The 18,565-nt window shown below is 40.9% G+C and overlaps 1 protein-coding gene across 1 annotated transcript in view; it reads right to left on the reverse strand.

Moving 5' to 3' along the window:
- The window catches only part of SLC1A1 (solute carrier family 1 member 1), a 55,806-nt gene that overhangs the window by 26,922 nt on the left and 10,319 nt on the right, over nucleotides 1–18,565 (reverse strand). Inside the window, exon 2 of the mRNA XM_063320156.1 lies at nucleotides 12,271–12,411. Within this exon, the coding sequence (XP_063176226.1) occupies nucleotides 12,271–12,411 (141 nt within the window). The remainder of the gene's footprint in view (nucleotides 1–12,270; nucleotides 12,412–18,565) is intronic.

Here is an 18,565-nt window from a genome sequence, read left to right on the forward strand (position 1 = left end):
AATGCCACTTAGCCAGCTCCTAGCACTGGTGTCAGGCTCTTCTCCTTAAGTGTGACTCAGTGCCAGGGGGAAGAGTCTGGCTCAAGGGCCTTCCATGTCCACACAACTGCCAGCCACGTCATGGCTTTCTCCATTAGTTTTAGGAGCTAATCACATTTCTGAGAAGAAACAACTGAAGTATGCCACACCCCAACTGTACACAATTCTCTCAAGGTTCTGAAATTTAATTCACTATTAAAAAAAAAATAGCAATAAAAGTTCCTGAAGAGTAGAATGCTATGGCTTTTACACCTTCTTATCTATGACACGATGTTGATTCACGGACAAAATGCGGTTCTAAAACTGTTCCCAACCGCCATCAGCCTTATTGCGTTAAATGAGACATTTCTGCAGGTGCTACAGGAATCACTAAAGAATTCTCAGCTTCTGCCAAGCATACATGTTTTAATTCTTTCCTTCCATCTTGGCTCTTCTGGTGGCAATGTGCAGTCACGAAGTTATAGAAGTGATACGATGGACATACAGGATATTCTATCTGTGATAGAACAAGGGGTAATGTCTTTAAACTAAATTAGTGAAGATTTAGACTAGATATAAAGAAGAAATTTTTTACTATGAGGGTGGTGAAACACTGGAACAGGTTGCACAAAGAGGTGGTAGATGCCCCACCCCTGGAAATATTCAAGGTCAGGTGGGTCAGTGTTCTGAGGAACCTGATCTAGTTGTAGGTGTCTCTGCATATTGCGGGCTGGGGTTTGGACTAGATGACCTTTAAAGGTCACTTCCAACCCAAACTGTGCTATGATTCTATGATAGTCAGGTTCACATAAAAAATTTTTACAGAATGTTGCAACAGACATATGAAAATAGAAAAACATAGGAGAATATTAAAAAGCATATAGAGAATTTCAGTAAGCAATCCTTCTAAGGGGACCACAATGTTTTATACAAAAATAGCAGTGTTGCTGTATTGCTGGGGTGCCCTATGTTATGCGTTGTTGCAAAAATGTAAGATTTACTCTTTGAAAAATACTAGGGGTGAAAAAAAAATAATGAAGCAGTGCAGACACAGTGCCCTTGATAAATGGATAGCTGTCTGAAATGCATGAAGTTACTTGGCTTTAAAAGATGGAGCTGGGAGTGTTTCTAATTTAAGAAGTGAGCGATATCAAAATTTCAACTGCACCTGACTGTCATATGACCTCTCTGTTCTAATTTGTTTTTTTGAATGTCATTTACCTCTTACTGACCATTCTCATTTTATCCTCTGATCATCACAGAGCCATTGGTCAAGTCCCAGCAGCAATCTTTCTTAGAGGCAAGTCACCATTTCAAATTAAGTTGCCATACTTTTCTTCTACTTGCTATGGGAAACACTGCTAAAATTAAAACAGTATTTGGCCTATACCTTCAGAAGTGACACATGATTTTTGCTTGAGGAACTGAACACCAAATTCTAGCTAAAGTGTTTATTTATGTAGCAAGCTTATTGCTTATTTTCTTATTCCTCTATGTGTCTAAGAGAATCCAAATTTGCATTCTTGTTTCATGGGCAACTGCCAGCTCTAATCAGCTACTGCCAGGAAAGGAAGGAATCTCACACACATAAGATCAGATTTCATCCTACTTCCATGTAAATTTTGTCATTGTTTGACAGTTGGGTGATGGATACAAGTAGGAAAGTTTCTTTTTCACAACAGAATCACAGAATGGTAGGGGTTGAAAGGGACCTTTGGAGATGATCTAGTCCAACCCCCCGCCAAAGCAGGTTCACCTAGAGCAGGTTGCACAGCAATGCATACAAGTGGGTTTTGAATATCTCCAGAGAGGGAGACTCCACAGCCTCTCTGGGCAGGGAAAGGTATTCTCTGCTGTCCTATGAATTCGGGACAGTTCATAAACATGAAGAGATCTTTGGTTTGGAGAGATCTTTGTGCTCAAAATGCCTGGCATCGCCTATGCAGTCTCCCTTGTAACATCAGTCCACAGCAATTCTTCCTAAACAAGGACACAGGTTGGAGTCATGCTCCCTGAGACTCAGAAAGGGTATGAACAGACTAAATGTTAAATTCACCAACTAATCTGAACTTTTTTCACCCATCCAGTCTCTTGGTGATGTGGCTATATCCACTTTTGACACCTGCTTTTGCAAGGCAATCCCACCACTACCTCTTCATCTCTTGTGCAAAGAATGCTCTTCTCAGGGCTTCTGAAAAACAAGAAAGAGTACCAAAGCCATCTGTCCTCCGTCCTTTTGTCCTCAGCCCAGTATTTCATTTTGTCCTTGGCCAATGCTCACCTTTTGAAGGGAAAACCATGCTGTATTCACTTCAGACAGTAAGAGCTGCAGGGGGAATCATTGTAACAGGAGTGAATTCAGATCTTATACTTTATAGAAGACGTCTTTGACTCATCTGTGATTTTTCCCTCTTCCCATTCCAGACTCTGAGCCTTTTCTCTCCTATTCTGCCCTTTTAGTTGGAATGATCTTGTTGTACAGGTTTACCCTGACTTCGAGTAATCTCACTTTCTTCATATTCTCCCTGAAATCTAAGTTTACAAATAAGGTTCAACAAGCATTCCTGTTGTTTCATTCCAAGGAATCGTCTCCAATCAGTGAATCTTCTGCTCTTTTCTCTTTGCTCTGTGGAATTCTGTAGGGAATGCAATACTGCATCCCTTGCATATGCACAAGACTGTCAGGACCAAACAAGTAATTCACTACTGTCTACTGAAATACCACCCACATTCAGTCAGCACAATTCTATGTATGACTGCACCATTCAGCTGAGACACAGGACTCAGATGCTGCTATCTGTTATTACCTCTAGATCATTCTCAATCATCTTTCACTTGATAAGCATCTCATACAATTTTATTTTTTCCTCCTGTTTACTGTGTCATGGGGCTTTGAATTATCTTTTCTATCTAGTCTTCCACTAGCTAACTGAATGACATATATAGCTAATTTCATTAGAAGAACAGTTCTGAGTCAGATGTTGGCTGAGAAGATCAGATAATGAAGAAGCTATGACAAATGGAAGCTACAAAAACACTATGAATATGCAGTCTCTCAAATGAGATTTTTGGTGACCCACCACCTCTGTCTTAAGTTTTTGTGACCAGAATTCTTTCACTCCTATTCTGTCAGTCACCCTATAAGAGCAGTGATTTTTTCTTTCATTGTTACTGGAAAGGAAAAGAATTTCTATGATAGCTTGTAGCAATTACCTTTTCAGTAGACTTGATAGAAATTTAATTAATCCCTCTTCTTTGGAGCAAACAATTGTTATTCTACAAGTACTGTTGTGTAAATGCAACAGAAGAATGTCTTACAAATTAACTGAAAAAATTAGCAAATGGGGGAGAAGGCGGGAGACAGGAGATGCATGCAGGTAATGAATAAGCATCTCCTAGTGCTATTTAAATACCACAAAAAATTTAAATCAGAAAATTCCCAATTCCTTCTTACATGATCTAGTGAGATTACCACTGGATTAGCATGATAAATATTGGTCTTCTAACTTTGAAGAAGCATTGAAAAAAAGATTTTTTTTATTTTTTTTTTTTAAACAAACTAAAGCATGGAATGCTGTAATAGTTATAAAGTATATTCCAAATACTGAAAGAGCATGTCCTGGATTATTTAGGATGGGGTTGAAAAAGTAGCTGTTATGAACGTTTATAAATACCAGATAGAAATGTAAGAATAAATGGAAGATGAATAGCTTATGACAATGAAAGGGATGAAATCGTTATAAAATGGAAGGAAGTTCAGATAAGATGTAAAGAAAAATTTCTAATCCTGGATATCAATTTGCTAAGGGACTGTTGTGCTGCCCTATAGGTAGTTGGCGCAATCAGCATTGCAGCATTGTATTATGATCTTTCCCTAGACAGTTTATTGGACTACATGCATAGAAAGAAGTTATTTAGTACTGCCTTCCATTCCTCTTATTTGCAAACAGTATCACTTGTAGGAAAATTTTAAGTTTCCTCTAGAAAGCTCTTAGAGGTTATATAATCTCATGTTAATGGTTTTTCAGAAGAGACGATGTTCCTTTGGTGGAATATAATAACAGCTTATAAGGAGCGAAGATGACACATCGATCTGCCAAGATGGACAGGGTACCAAGATTCGTAACAGAAATCAGATTCAGTTCATGGATGTAGCAGAAACATAGTCACTGCACTGCTGCAGGTGGAATATGTATGGAGTGAATACAGAAAACATGGAGTACTGAAAGTACTTGATTTACCTCAAAATTGCTGGTGGTAAAACATATAGGTGACAAGTTTTTGCTTCCAGACTCTTAAAAAGAAAACATGACATTACATTTTTTAATTGATCATGGTATCCACACACAAGTAAATGGGATAAAAAAGTGAATGTAGTCTGTTTTTATAGTGGAATTGTTTGCGTCCTGAGCTCCAGAACAGAAGAACAGAAGACACTAACTCACTTCAGACCCATCCACAGCAGTACCACCAGCAGCCCGCAGTGATACGGCCGGGACAGGAGGCAGTGAGTGCCAATGCTGTAGAATGGCTGTTGTGTTGGGGCTTTTTGCCCTTGAGAGCTAACGGTAATCATGCTCCATGAACCAGAAGCGCACTTCAAAGTTTTATTACTATAATTTAAAACCTTAAATAATGTAGGGGCTGTCTCAGTTGCATAAGGTCAACTGATATTGATGGGAAAGGAGCAGTTAACTGTGATAGAAGTAATCCGAAGAGGATGGGCACAAAGCCTTGTCCATTAATAGCCCATGACTCTGCAGTCCTCCCTGCCTCAATGACTGCACATGGACAGCAGGGACAGGACCTCCAGCATCCCGCAATACAAGTGAAGGCAAAACTCATTAACAGTAGTGCAGTGTTTTCTGTCCTTCGCACAATGTACATGATACAAAGGGACAAGGTGAGTTTCCTGCCTGAGCCCAGGTAACCAGTTTACTGATACTATACAATGGACTTGTTTTCTCAGAGGTTCTTGTAACTTCAGAAACATAGAAAAGGAAGAGAAGAACACTCAGACATCCCAAGAGACAGTCTCTGAGTATGTTAAGCTAGATCAGGGATTCCCTAAGGCGTGGAAACTAGTGTGTCTGCTGGTGATGCACAGGGACTGTTAAGGATGCCTCAGTCACAGACCACCTCTCAATAGCTGCGCTTCTTGGGCTTGCAGAAATGGAAACTGCTGAGGCAGGTACCACCCCAGCAATGGTGATACCAAACGCAAATTGATTTGGAAGTCCTGCATTATAGGAAACAAAATAGATTTGTTCTCCCACTATTTCCTTGCCTCTGCTCTTTTACAGTACTTTAGATCTGTGGACATTTTATATGTAACAGAACTGGCAGGTCTATTCCTGAGCATGGGAATAGCCTCAGTGTGTTTCAACTTCAATTACTAATATAGTCAACAAAAAAAAAAAGGTTGTTCAAGTCTGAATTGTTCTGACTTTCAAAGATAAACATGAGAAGTAAGAACAATCTGATTAATAATCTACTCTGACTTCTTCTCTCCCATTTTGTACATTTTGGCTCCATTCACCAAACTCAGCGGCACTGTGATAAAGCAAACTAGTAACTTCCCAAACATAGATCCAAGGTAGGAAACTGACGTTTTAATTTTGAACAATGGAAAAGAACAAATAACCTATTCAAGATACCCACCCACGAGCTATGATTCAACACCCTTTTTCCACAGGGAACGCAATGGTCTCTGCAAATGGGAAAAGTCACATAGCCCAGGTCCTTCACCGGGACATTTTCCTCTCTCACACAGTTGTAATAGGTCATTGGCGACTAGAATAAGCCAGATTTGTTGTGCAATCATTATCTTTGTACTACAAGCAAGAAGTCCAAATAAAAGAGTGTGCAGTTGGTACTGGGAGGATGCTTCAGACAGAACTGCAGCAAAAATCAAAGCAGGCCCTGGAGTAAAGGAATAGTTTATTTCTACAGTCATGGAAACGTAGTGGTTGGAGCATCATCAGACCCACAGCAAGGCACATATTGTATTTATAGCTAAAATACAGCTGCCCTTAGAAAGGCAACTGGTACTGTCATTTTTCACTGTTCCTCAGGTATGCTGTGTGTAACCTACAAATACCTCATCAATTGCTTTAAGGAATTTTGGTGTTCCCCATAGCACAAATTGATCTGGCACAAATTCATAAGCCAGGAAACTCCCATGCATCTGTTCTAGCCTCTTTGGAGCTAGCCTGTGAAGACCAGAAGTGTCAGAAGCATAAGGAAAAGCGTTATTGATGTCTTGTCAGGGAGAAAAGACAAAAAAATGTGGGAGAGGTTATTGTAGAACTTAGATCATAGAATCACAGAATCATAGAATCATAGAATGGTTCGGGTTGGAAGGGACATTAAAGATCACCTAGTTCCACCCCCCTGCCATGGGCAGGGACACCTCCCACCAGACCAGGTTGCTCAAAGCCCCATCCAGCCTGGCCTTGAACACTTCCAGGGATGGGGCAGCCACAGCCTCCCTGGGCAACCTGTTCCACTACCTCACCACCCTCACAGTAAAGAATTGCTTCCTAATATTCAATCTAAATCTACCCCCTTTCAGTTTGAGGCCATTATCTTGTGTCTTACCATTACACTCTCTGATAAAGAGTCCCTCCCCATCTCTCCTGTAGGCCCCCTTTAGGTACTGGAAGGCCGCTATAAGGTCTCCCTGGACCCTTCTCTTCTCCAGGCTGAACAGATGTTGAACAGCTGATAAAATCATGAGATCTGACAAATGGACCTGCTGTGTTATATGTCACGTCTTTTAACTCAAAACATGATACAGAAAACAGAACAGACATGATCGCTACAGAGATAAGATTTCTGGCATTTATGGTTAACCCTGTAAACATCCTCAAAGAAAGGTCATTTATCAGACATGTGATGCCAGCTTTTAAGGGAAGTTTTTGACAGAAAACATTGTAGCCTTAAAGAAAGACCTCTACATCAAGGTCCTTGGCTTGTAGTTTGAAAATCAATAAGACAAGCAGGCTGAAACAACCCCATCTTAGAAGGAGTGATTAAAGAGAGATGGGAAACAGAGCCATGGCACTTCGATAGGATTTGGAGGGCTGGGAGTGTTGGGTAAGATCCAGATCTCCTGACCCTAGCTGCTAACATGGGAATCAGGTGCAAGAAAGAAGGCCAGACTGGGCACGTAAGTTTCCCTAGCTTGTACCCAAATACAGGGGAACAACTGTCCAGGAAACTGGACAGTTGTCTCCAGCCTAAGTCCTCTTGCAACACAAAACAGATTTGCAAACATTTAGTGCCCCTACATACCCTGTAAGTCTCAGTCCATGAAAACGAAGGCTAAAGGTGATTAAAGGGGACTAGTGTGCTCAGTATGCAGATGTGATTAAATATACTGCACAACTCCACAGAATTTTCATTCTCTGAATGAAATTAGACTTGTGAATTTCCAAGACTTTCAAAGACATTTTTAGGCTTTTAAGTACTCCCAGAATGATTATATTTAAGCCTCAAAACTGCCAGGAAGCATACAAGAGATTTCTTTCAATTCTTCCTCCCTACAGGGCATCTAAAAATAATGTATTTTTAGTATTTGGCTAATCATTTCTTCTTTTAGAGCATTACTTCAAAGAAGTGGATTTGGACTGTGGAGTATTACACTCAGTACAGGTGTAGTTCTGGATGTCATAGCAATTGTCTTGAGTAAAACTCTAGGTTTTTGATTTTCATTTTTCCCATGCCACTACAGGAGGAAAGAGAAAATACAAATAATTCCTTCACATGAATGATGCATTTGTGTACTATTAGCTAATTTGAGGGATAGAAATCTCATGGAGATCCAAAACAGCTAGATGTTTTAACTGAATTATCAGTGGTGGACTTATGGGTCAGAGTAAATTAAACTTACATCTGCCATCCATTAAAATAATTATGAGAAGAGAACAATTAAAATTCAGCTCTGAGGTAGACTAAGAATAATTTAAAAGAGCATGGCACTACTCAGACTCTTCTGTCCCCAAAGCAAGGTCTTATTAACCATCCTTTTCAAAGTTTTCCAAACAAAAAATTGCTTAGTGATTACGTTAGTTTTTTTACTAGGTTACAGTTCAGCCTCCAATTAGGACAGTAGAAAAATTCCCCAAATTGCAACTCATACGCTAAGTAAAATAAGTATGTAAACAATGATTTCCCTCTTTTGCGCTCTGAGGAATTGGGTTTGTAAAGGAAAACCACATTCTACAAAGCCCTCCATTTAACTAACAAGCGATAATTTTGCCTTTTCAATTTGAAAATAGACTAAGCGTGTTCTTACTCTAATTGAAGAAGTCAGTGAGAGTTTTTCCACTACGACACGATTTCCCCCAACAAGTTAAAATGATTCATAGTTTAAATTTTGCAGAGACTCCTGGAATCTCAAGGACTGATTCCTACCATTGCTGTCTCTGCTGTGGGCTTAATTTACATCATCATGCCCAAACGGACAAGGATCTGGTCACGGGACATGTATTTGTACATAGCTCACTGTCTCAAAAGCATATGTATAAGTTCATGTCTTTCAGGATGAGACATTACCTTTTAAGACATTCTAATCCTAAAAAAGAAAACTACAGATTGCACTTTCAATAACGTCTTGATGATTCTTGTGCAAAAATGTTCCAAGTCACCAAAATCCAGTATGTTGACATGACATACATTCAAAAAATAGCCTCCTGTAGGCATGAAAAATTCCAAGATGCCTTTGGACCCAGCACCACAGTCTGGTTACAGTTATGCACCAAATGAGCCATTGCTGTTGTCTCTGTGCACACTCTTAGCTTGCAGCAAAGGCACAATAACATGACTTAATGTTCAACTTTCCCTCATAGTGAGCTAAGTAGCATCCTCTTAGCTTGTGAACTAATAGGATAGTCATTCAGGTCCAGCTGATGTGTTGTCACAAGTTTTACTGCAGATTAAATTATTGGGGCCCTAAATGTCTGCCACTGAGCATGTGGAACATGTACACAGGTCTAACAGCTGTGATCATCAGATATAAACCCTATAGCGTCTGCATAATATCCCTCCTCCTGAGGAGGTGGGCATACTCAGAACACATCTGGTCCCACCAAAGACAGCCAGCATGCAAATTGTGGTGCTATCCTTGTATGTTCTGCATTTAGTCAATAATGATGAGGTTACTTTTGAGGAAAACACTTTTGTGTCTCATTCCAGGGAAGGTTCACAGCCAAATGTAGAGAGGTGTGCCCTTGCCACTAACAGTAAGGTGCTTGTCTTGTTTACAGGCATAGCTGAAGACACATCCTGGATCCTCCTTAATTTTTTCATTCCTCTCCTTGTTCTATTCTTTACAGTATTTTTTGAAAGCGTGAATTTTGCTTTGGTGCTAAAATTCAGAATCACAAAGAGGTCATATCGTCTATGTTGACAGCATCATGAAGAGCACTGCCAGCATGGGGAGGGAAGTGATCTTTCCCCTAAACACAACATCGGTGAGGCCACGCCTGGAGTACTGTGCCCAGTTCTGGGTTCCCCAGTACAAGAAAGAAATGCGCTTACTGGAGCAAGTCCAGCAAAGGGCCACAAAGACGATGAAGGGACTGAAGCATCTCCTATATGATGAGAGGCTGACAGAGCCAGGACTGTTCAGCCTATAAGGTCAGGGGGAACTTATTAATGTGTATAAATACCTGATGGGTGAGAATGAAGAAGACAGCCGGGCTCTTCTCAGTGGTGCCCTGACACAAGGGACAATAGGCAAAAACTAAAAAACATGACATTTCATCTGAACAGGAAAACACTGCTCTACTGCGAGGCTAGTCAAACACGTTGCCCTGAGAAGTTGTGGAGTCTCCAAGCTTGAAGATATTCAAAACCTGACTGGACATGGTCCAGGGCAACCTGCTCTAGCTGACCCTGCTTGAGCAGGGAGGGTTGGACTAGATGGTCTCAGGAGATCCCTTCCAGCCTCAACCATTCTGTCTGACTCTGCGTGAAAAAGGAAAAATAACTAGTGTGCTTTATGATTACACATAGGCTTACTTAGTCAATTCAAATGTACATTTCTGATGCTTGGAAGGTTACCATATTTCTTCTAGAAGAGGCAAAACATCTCATCAACATCCTGAAGAAGGATGCAGGTGAACAGTGAAACGCATTATGCATGGACATGCCCGGTCCATTTGCTTGTCACGCATTTCACCGTTACTTGCACACAGGCAGATAGTGCTTTTGCCTTTAAGAGCAGCAAAGCTTTACATATTCTATTGAAGTAGCGTCTGTTCTTTATCAGTCTTGTTTCCTTTTTCTTGTCTAGAAACCTAACACAGAAGTGGAGAAAAAATAAGGCCTTCTTTTCTGTGTAAATTGGATAAGATAAGCAAGGTCAGAATCAGAACACCTCATTCTCAACTCTGTATATGAATTTAACTTCTGAAATCTGCAATCTTTGAAATCCAAGCTTGTGCTAGTTTACGCATACTAGAATGCTAAACATTAAATAGCAGCATAATATTTTTAACAGCATGATTCTTGTTTCCCCTCGCAAGTGCTGGACTGGGACGCATTTAATAAATAATTCATTTCATGGTTGTCCTAATGATAACATTTATTTCTGAAGACACAGGCCCAATTTCACTCACAAATAAAAGCTTGTTCAAAAAAATAAATGTATTAGTCTTATCTTGGCAGCTTTTCCTGAATCTCCTGTCACAGACTCAAGTTCAACATGATAAAAGTAGAGTTCAGTTTTCCTTTGCTTTCTGTCTCATTTTCTCCTTGATATAAAAATGCTGCTGCCCTGTCTATTAATTAAAACACCAAACGCTTTTTATTCCTCTCTCTGTTCTTCTCTCCTTTGCATACTAACAACTGTTCCATCTCCCTTCAATCATTTGGACACAGCCCTTGACTGTTTTCTGCTGCCATTTCCCATTCTGCCTCTTGAAGCTTTCCTTTCTGGATGTCTCCATCTTGCAGCTCTTGACATTCTCCATTTCAATTCTAACATTGGGTTCCTGTCACCCTGCATTACAGATATGCCCCAAAGACCCTGGCAGATTTCCTTACTTAGGCTCTTCCTGTCCTAGGCCCACTTTGGGGTGCATTGCTGACATGAGTGGTATTTTTGGCCATGAACTTTGTTTGAGGAGCTTGGGAGTTTGTATTCAATATGGTATTCTTGAAAGCATTTTCATAGCATGATCGAAATCCGCCTTTCATTTTCTGATGCTCTTCTTTTCTGCAAATGTCTGATACGTTTCCATGACCATCCAACCAAACAACAAACAGCTGGACATTAATATATTCCCAAAATAGAGGCTTTATGGAGATGAAAGGGGACAGTATAGTGACAAATGTGTCCTGATTCATTGTAGGAAGGTAAAAATAGTAACAACCCCTGTTCACTCAATAAAGGCTTAAAGAATAAAGACAAATTTGTTTGATTTTCTTTACTTTTTTTTTTTTTTTCAGAAAGGGTATTTGACATCCAGTTCTGCCTCTTTGCTTTAGGCTTGCTCTGGGAAATCTTTCCATATCTTTCCTACTGGGTGAGCTGCTAGCAAATTCTAGCATGCCATGGTGGGGTTCCAGCCAATGACTTGCTTGCTTTTTCCAAAAGAGGGAAGCTTTGCTCTTCTTTTCAGAACCCCTTCCGGGTCACACAGTATCCCCAGTCTCTTGCACTTCCCCAAAACTCCTTTGAACCAAGCATACCAAACAGATTTTTTTAAAATTCTTTTCCCTGCCTAATTTAATAGTTTTCTGTCAGGTCAGTGAACTGAATGGACTCACAGAAGGATTCAGCAAAAGGCAGAGCAAGGTTCCTCATGGGAATTTGTTGAGACCAGGGAAGTGCAGGTGAGGAATCTCTTCTTTTTATGACAGGAGGCTATGAGATCAGCTCTCCCTTTCTTGTGAAATGGCAGCATGGACTACTTACAATAGTTAATTCTGTACCTGAGAATATGCAGTTGCAGCTTTGGGCTTGCAATTTGCAACTGTTTAACCCACTCCTGGAAACAGGGAGAAAGAGATACAAAAATCTATAAACATGTAAGTTTTTATCTAACAGTTCTTTATAACTTCATTACCAGATAATGGTGCTAACCCTTCCAAATCCATTCTCATTATATAGAAATAAATGTATGCAATCCATACTTTTCATTATAGAGTTCCATCAAATTCTTTTTAAAGGTTATTTCTCTTAGAAAGAAAGCTGTGCCACAATGATAATCTCATCATCTAACAGTAAGTTTCCAGTCATACCTGTGATCATACTTGATATGATTAATGGCAGAATGATGAGTTTGAGCATTCTCATCAGCAGTTCCCCGGGAAAGGAAAAGTAGAATTTATCCAGGTTAGATAGTTTGCCATATTCCCGTACCAGCATGCCGATTCCAATACCTAAAAGGCACACAAAAATTGTGACACAAATTAGCAGGAATTTATTGTAGAGACATGAGAAAAAAGGAAAAAAAATAGGAGAAGAACAGTAAAACAAAAAAGCAAGCAACAGACACATTTTTACAGCCATGGTAGAACTTCTAAAGCAAATTAGTGAAGAGATGTTTCCTTTTTTGTTCTATATAACGATGATAGGAACAATAATAACACATATAATTCTGAACTTGGAAAATGTCTTTAGTTATGTCAGAAAAGTCTTGATTATGCCCTGTGATCACTTTTCCTGCTTGCCTTCTTCCTTTTTCTCAGTTTCAACCACTGCATTGTCTATGCTAAATTGCTTTTTCTTCCTTTTCCATCCCCTTTCTTTGCATTTCCTTCTTGCCCACATAGCTAAGTTAGGTTATGATTTTTACTACGAGAGCAATCCTTTACTTAGAGCTCAATGGCATGTACTACTTAAGGTCCAGATTTCTGCAATACTGAGCAGAACGGAAGAATGAAGGTGGAAAAAACAGTACAATACCATGGCTTTAATTTTCTAAGGCAAATGTCTCCTTGCAACTGTGCATAGTACAGCACATGCTATATAGCATGATGTCTACATTTCCCCTTCCAGAAGCCACTGACATAGAAAGTGAAAGGTGCAGTCTGGGTCCCTGGGATTGCAACACATGAAAAGGCCACAGGACACTTCTCTTGTCTGAGCCCATACGAAACACAACTCCTTAGCACTACTCTCCCAGGCAGCACGTAGTCTTTTTACGAGCTCAGTAACAGACAGAAAATCCTTCAAAGAAAAGCCATCAATGCCGAGTAAGAGATGTGAGGTGTGAGGGTGAGAAGAACAAGAGAAGAAAAACAGAGCAGAAGAAAATCACTGAAAATACCCATCTTTCAGGTAGTCCCAGCATAAAAAGCTAGAGGGAATATATGCTTGCTCTGTATGGGATAACCCATTTCTCGTTGTGTTACCCAGGGAAAAGGGACCAGTAAGTTACTACAAGGGAATAGCACCTGCAACTAGCTGCACTGCATGTAGCTCTCGATCCATGACATCTGCCAAACCTGAAGCTTTCTACGGCTTAGGAGATGATGGCTGCATGTAATAAGGTGGCAGAACCACTCTGGCCTGTGTACATGCACACAGTGAGTGAACCGCAGAAATTAGGTAAAATATGTCTTGGGAGACCATAATGTTGTAGGTTCTGCATATCTGCAAAGCTAACTCTGTGACATTTGGATATCTGGTGAACACTCATTTATCACAATCTGCCCTACATCTACAGTATGTCTTTTTGCACATTGCTGTTGTTTCTGAAATGTTGTCTAAGGAAAAAGACAAATTATTTGCCTTGGAACAACTACAGGACTACTACATTTTTTTTTCAAGTATTGCACTGCAGTTCATGACACGGATTTGGAAATGAGTAAGAAAAGAAACACACACCCTGTTCAAACAAATTCTGTAATCTCTGGGCTCATCTATACAAGCACACATGGGGAGTGTCACAGATTGTCCTATTGTAAACTTGTAAAAATGTGCTGTGTTCTCAGCAACCACCTGAGCAACAAAATGTGGAGACTACTTACAATTTTTCAGGGAGTGATGGCTAAATCCTGAAGCCTTTTTTGTATAATTATGTGGGGTCCAAGCAATTCAGATCTTGAATTTGAAAACTCATAATGCCTGAGTAGCTAAATCTGTTCAGGACGTGAAGTATGAAGTGACTGTAGTTAGCTGCTTTACGTCACTACCATTGTGGGTTAGATGTTCTTCAGAATCTGATTACACCTTTGATAACAAGAACAGCGTGATACTATGCACCTTTACTTTCTTTACCTTCACTCACAAGTGAAAAAACCTCACGATTTACAAATAACTGAAGTGCATACATAGACACGCCTGGTCCTATTTCTCACTGAAAGAGAATATAAATGAGATAAAATTGGTATTTAACAGGTAGGACTCCCTAACATGGATGACAACGCTGATATGGGATGCACAGTGTTAACTGGCAGGGAGTCCTCACTCCACCAGTGTGCTTGACACTGCAGGAACAGCACATCACCTTCAACTCCCACTGACTTTATTATGGGAATGAATGTTAGGAATGAACAATAAAGACAAAGAGAAAATAAATCTAGCATATCTTTCTGGAGAACTAATAATCTGTTCTGTAAAATGATCTGTTCTGAATTACACCATGTCCCTCTGAAAAAAGTTGTGGTATTTTCATGTAATTCCAGCATGTAGAAACTCCCTTTCACCGGAACAGAGTTAGTGACTCTGGCTGATACTGATAGGCACTGGGGTAATTATAGGAATTTTGCTTTAACATGGCATCGCAAGAAGAAAAAACGTAGGTGCATTTCATGGTTCAAACCCGGTAATATTTAATAGTACTGCAGCAACGTGGATTGTGCCATTAAAAAAGTGATTAAGCTCTTCATAATTTCACATGATTTGCTGTTCACACAATAGACTAAAATACAGTTACTTCTATCATATTGGTAGGTCTTAACTGGATTACCTTTAAAGAAGATGATTCATGGGACTGAAAAGGCTGACAACCGAAGCTCACTGACTTGATTTGAAATACAATACAAAACATTCAATATAAACATGTAAAAGTGCAGCACAGGCAGGCAAGATTGTTGCAGTTTGTGATACAGTCTGTGTCCTTTTGTAATATCTTATAAAATCCATTTTTTTCCGCTCTCTTTAGAGTTTCTGTAATATTACCGTCTGTCTTAAGGAAATACAGTGCCAACTGCAGAACACTAAAATAGAGTGTGTAGAAGAAATTCTTACTTATTCTAATACTTATAAACATTATTTCAGCTTATTAATTCAGCTCTTTTGATTATTTTTGATATTTTCTAATGTTATGCATTTTACTGCTTTACATTCTACTTGACAATTAATATTCCTTCTAATAAACATACTTGATTGAAAAAACCAAGGTTCTTAGAAAGATTCTTAGTTGACTGAAAAAAGCCCCAAGATTCGTAGAAAACTGCAGGCAGCTGCTGAGGTAGGATTTAGAGTCTCTGAGGTATAATTGCATGGCAACTGATCTTAACTCTCTGCATGCTGGCGTTGCCCAGACTACCAGATTGCTTACAAGATATGTGAAGAAAAGTCCTCTCAGAAATATTCCAGAAGATTTTGGTCAGATCTTCGTCTACTGAAAAATATTTAATAGGAATGTATCGGAGGACGGCGTGCTCATTCCTCCACCATGGTGAGACCCTCTGTGTCCTCTCTCTGATTAACCTGTTGAGGGTGCAGCAGTTGTAAATTCCTTCACATAAAGGGCACACTGTCATCTGACCACAGTGTGAGGAAAGTTCGGGTGGACAGTGACTCTGTGATGGACCTTCAGGAATGAAGGCAAGGTGGGGCACTGGCCAGAGGGGTAAAAAACCAGCTTCTCCAGTGTGGGGTGCTCCCCTTACAGCAGGTGTAAAGGCCACTGCAACCGGCCAAGCCACGTACCTCCTGCTACTTTCTGTGCTGTGGCAGCCTGTAGCAGGGCTGATAACACAGAGCAGCCTGTAGCAGTCACTGATAACAGTGAGCAGCCTCTCTGCAATGCCACCCTGCACAAGACCCACCCCACCCTCAGTTAAACCAAGGGCGGCTATATCATTCCACCAGAAAAAGGGAAATAGTGGCCATTCTCCTGTGACTATGAGTGACCACAGCTCTGCTGAACACTGAACCAGTGTTGCCCCTGAGCGGCAATGTGCAGATGGCTAAGCAGTTTGATAATTTAGCAGTCTCTTCTACTGGACACCTGGTTTCCTCTCATTTATCTAAATACGCTGTAGACGAATTTCATGTGTACGTATCTTCCAAATATTTTCAGTATGCAGCTGTAACTTCTGAGAAAGCCAACATAAAAGAATACAGTTGAAGGAAAGAAAAAAAACTTTACAATCATGCTTCATCTGTATATGAGTGCACTAGCGAGAACTGCTGTACAGAACCTATCTTTAGGGACAGTCCATTAACATACAGAAAAAATACAGAGAGGTGTTGTGAAGATTTCATTCCTTGGTTAGTCCTTAACTCTGTTAAGGTACATTAAGTTGTATCAGAGATACAATGTGCCTCTTTCACAGCTTTTCAACAAACTTGGTGGCTTATTAGATTTGTGAAGTTAACTACGATACTTAAAACCTTAACACAATAAACACCGTATTATTAAGATTATGTCATAAATTGAGTAATTTGGGGAAAATGTCAGTTCTTTCCTAGCCTACATTTTCTTGTGAATTTGGATCTGTCCTGGTGAAAGCACCTGTTCTGTTGGGGTATACTATCTGAAAATCATCAAGCCTTCTCCCTCTCTGAAATGCTTATACACCAATGCACGCAGCATGGGGAATAAGCAGGAAGAGCTGGAGATGTGTGTGCGGTTGCAGGGCCACAATCTCATTGCAGTTACTGAGATGTGGTGGGACAGCTCGCATGACTGGAATGCTATGTCCTTTTCAGGAAAGACAGACCAGCAAGGTGTGGTGGTGGAGTTGCACTCTATGTGAGAGAGCAACTGGAATGCATTGAGCTCTCACTAGGGTCGGATGAAGAGAGGGTCAAGAGCTTATGGGTAAGGATTAAGGGGCAGGCAAATATGGGGGACACTGTTGTGGGTGTTTACTACAGGCCACCTGATCAGGATGGGGAAGCTGATGAGGCTTTCTACAGACAGCTGAAGGTAGCCTCGCAATCGCAGGCCTTGGTTCTCATGGGGGACTTCAGTCACCCCGATATCTGCTGGGAAGACCACACAGCCAGGCATGCACAGTCCAGGAGGCTCCTCCAGTGCATTGATGACAACTTTTTGACACAGGTGGTACAGGAGTCAACAAGGAGAGGAGCACTCCTGGACCTGGTACTGACAAATACAGAGGGACTGGTGGAGGACATTAAGGTTGGGGGCAACCTAGGTTGCAGTGATCATGAAATGATAGAGTTCAGGATCACAGGTACTATGCACAAAACAACAAGAAGTAAAATTACAACCTTGGATTTCAGGAGGGCTAACTTTGACCTCTTCAAGAAACTGCTTGGAGAGATCCCGTGGGCTAGGGCTCTGGAAGGCACAGGGGCTCAAGAAAGGTGGTTGGTATTCAAAGACCACCTCCTTCAAGGTCAGGATCAGTGCATCCCTAAGAGCAAGAAATCAGCCAAGGTATGCAGAAGACCTGCATGGTTGAGCAGGGAGCTTCTGAAAAAGCTCAAGTGGAAGAAGGAAGTTTACAGTAAGTGGAAGAAGGGACTGACCCCTTGGGAAGATTACAAGAATGCCGCCAGGGCGTGCAGGGATGAAACAAGGAAAGCAAAGGCCGCCTTGGAATTAAACCTGGCAAGGGATGTCAAGCTCAACAGGAAGGGCTTCTACAAGTATATTGGAAGCAAAAGGAAGACCAGAGAAGTTGTGCGCCCACTGTTGAATGAAACAGGAGCCATGGTGATGGAGGATGCGGAGAAGGCAGAGTTACTGAATGCCTTCTTTGCTTCGGTCTTTACTGCTCGGCCCAGTCCTCAGGAGTCCCAGGCCTTGGGGAAAGTAATGGGGAAAGAAGAAGACTTCCCCTGGGTTGAGGAGGATCGAGTGAGGGATCAATTAGATCAATTAGATCAATTAGATATTCACAAGTCCATGGGCCCTGATGGGATGCACCCAAGAGTGCTGAGGGAGCTGGCGGAAGTCATTGCTGGGCCGCTCTCCATCATCTTTGAAAGGTCCTGGAGAACAGGCGAGGTGCCTAAGGACTGGAGGAAAGCCAACATCACTCCAGTCTTCAAAAAAGGCAAGAAGGAGGAGCCGGGGAACTACAGGCCGGTCAGCCTCACCTCCATCCCTGGAAAGATGATGGAACAGCTCGTTCTGGGCGTTATCTCAAGGCATGTGGAGGAAAAGAAAGCTATCAGAAGTACTCAACATGGATTCATCAAGGGGAAATCATGTCTGACTAATCTGATAGCCTTCTATGATGGAATGACTGGATGGATAGATGAGGGGAGGGCAGTAGATGTGGTCTACCTTGACTTAAGCAAGGCGTTTGACACGGTCTCCCACAGCATCCTTATAGGGAAGCTTAGGAAGAGTGGGCTTGATGAATGGACAGTAAGATGGAT

The sequence above is a fragment of the Chroicocephalus ridibundus genome, chromosome Z (assembly GCF_963924245.1).
Source record: "Chroicocephalus ridibundus chromosome Z, bChrRid1.1, whole genome shotgun sequence".
Lineage (NCBI taxonomy): Eukaryota > Metazoa > Chordata > Aves > Charadriiformes > Laridae > Chroicocephalus > Chroicocephalus ridibundus.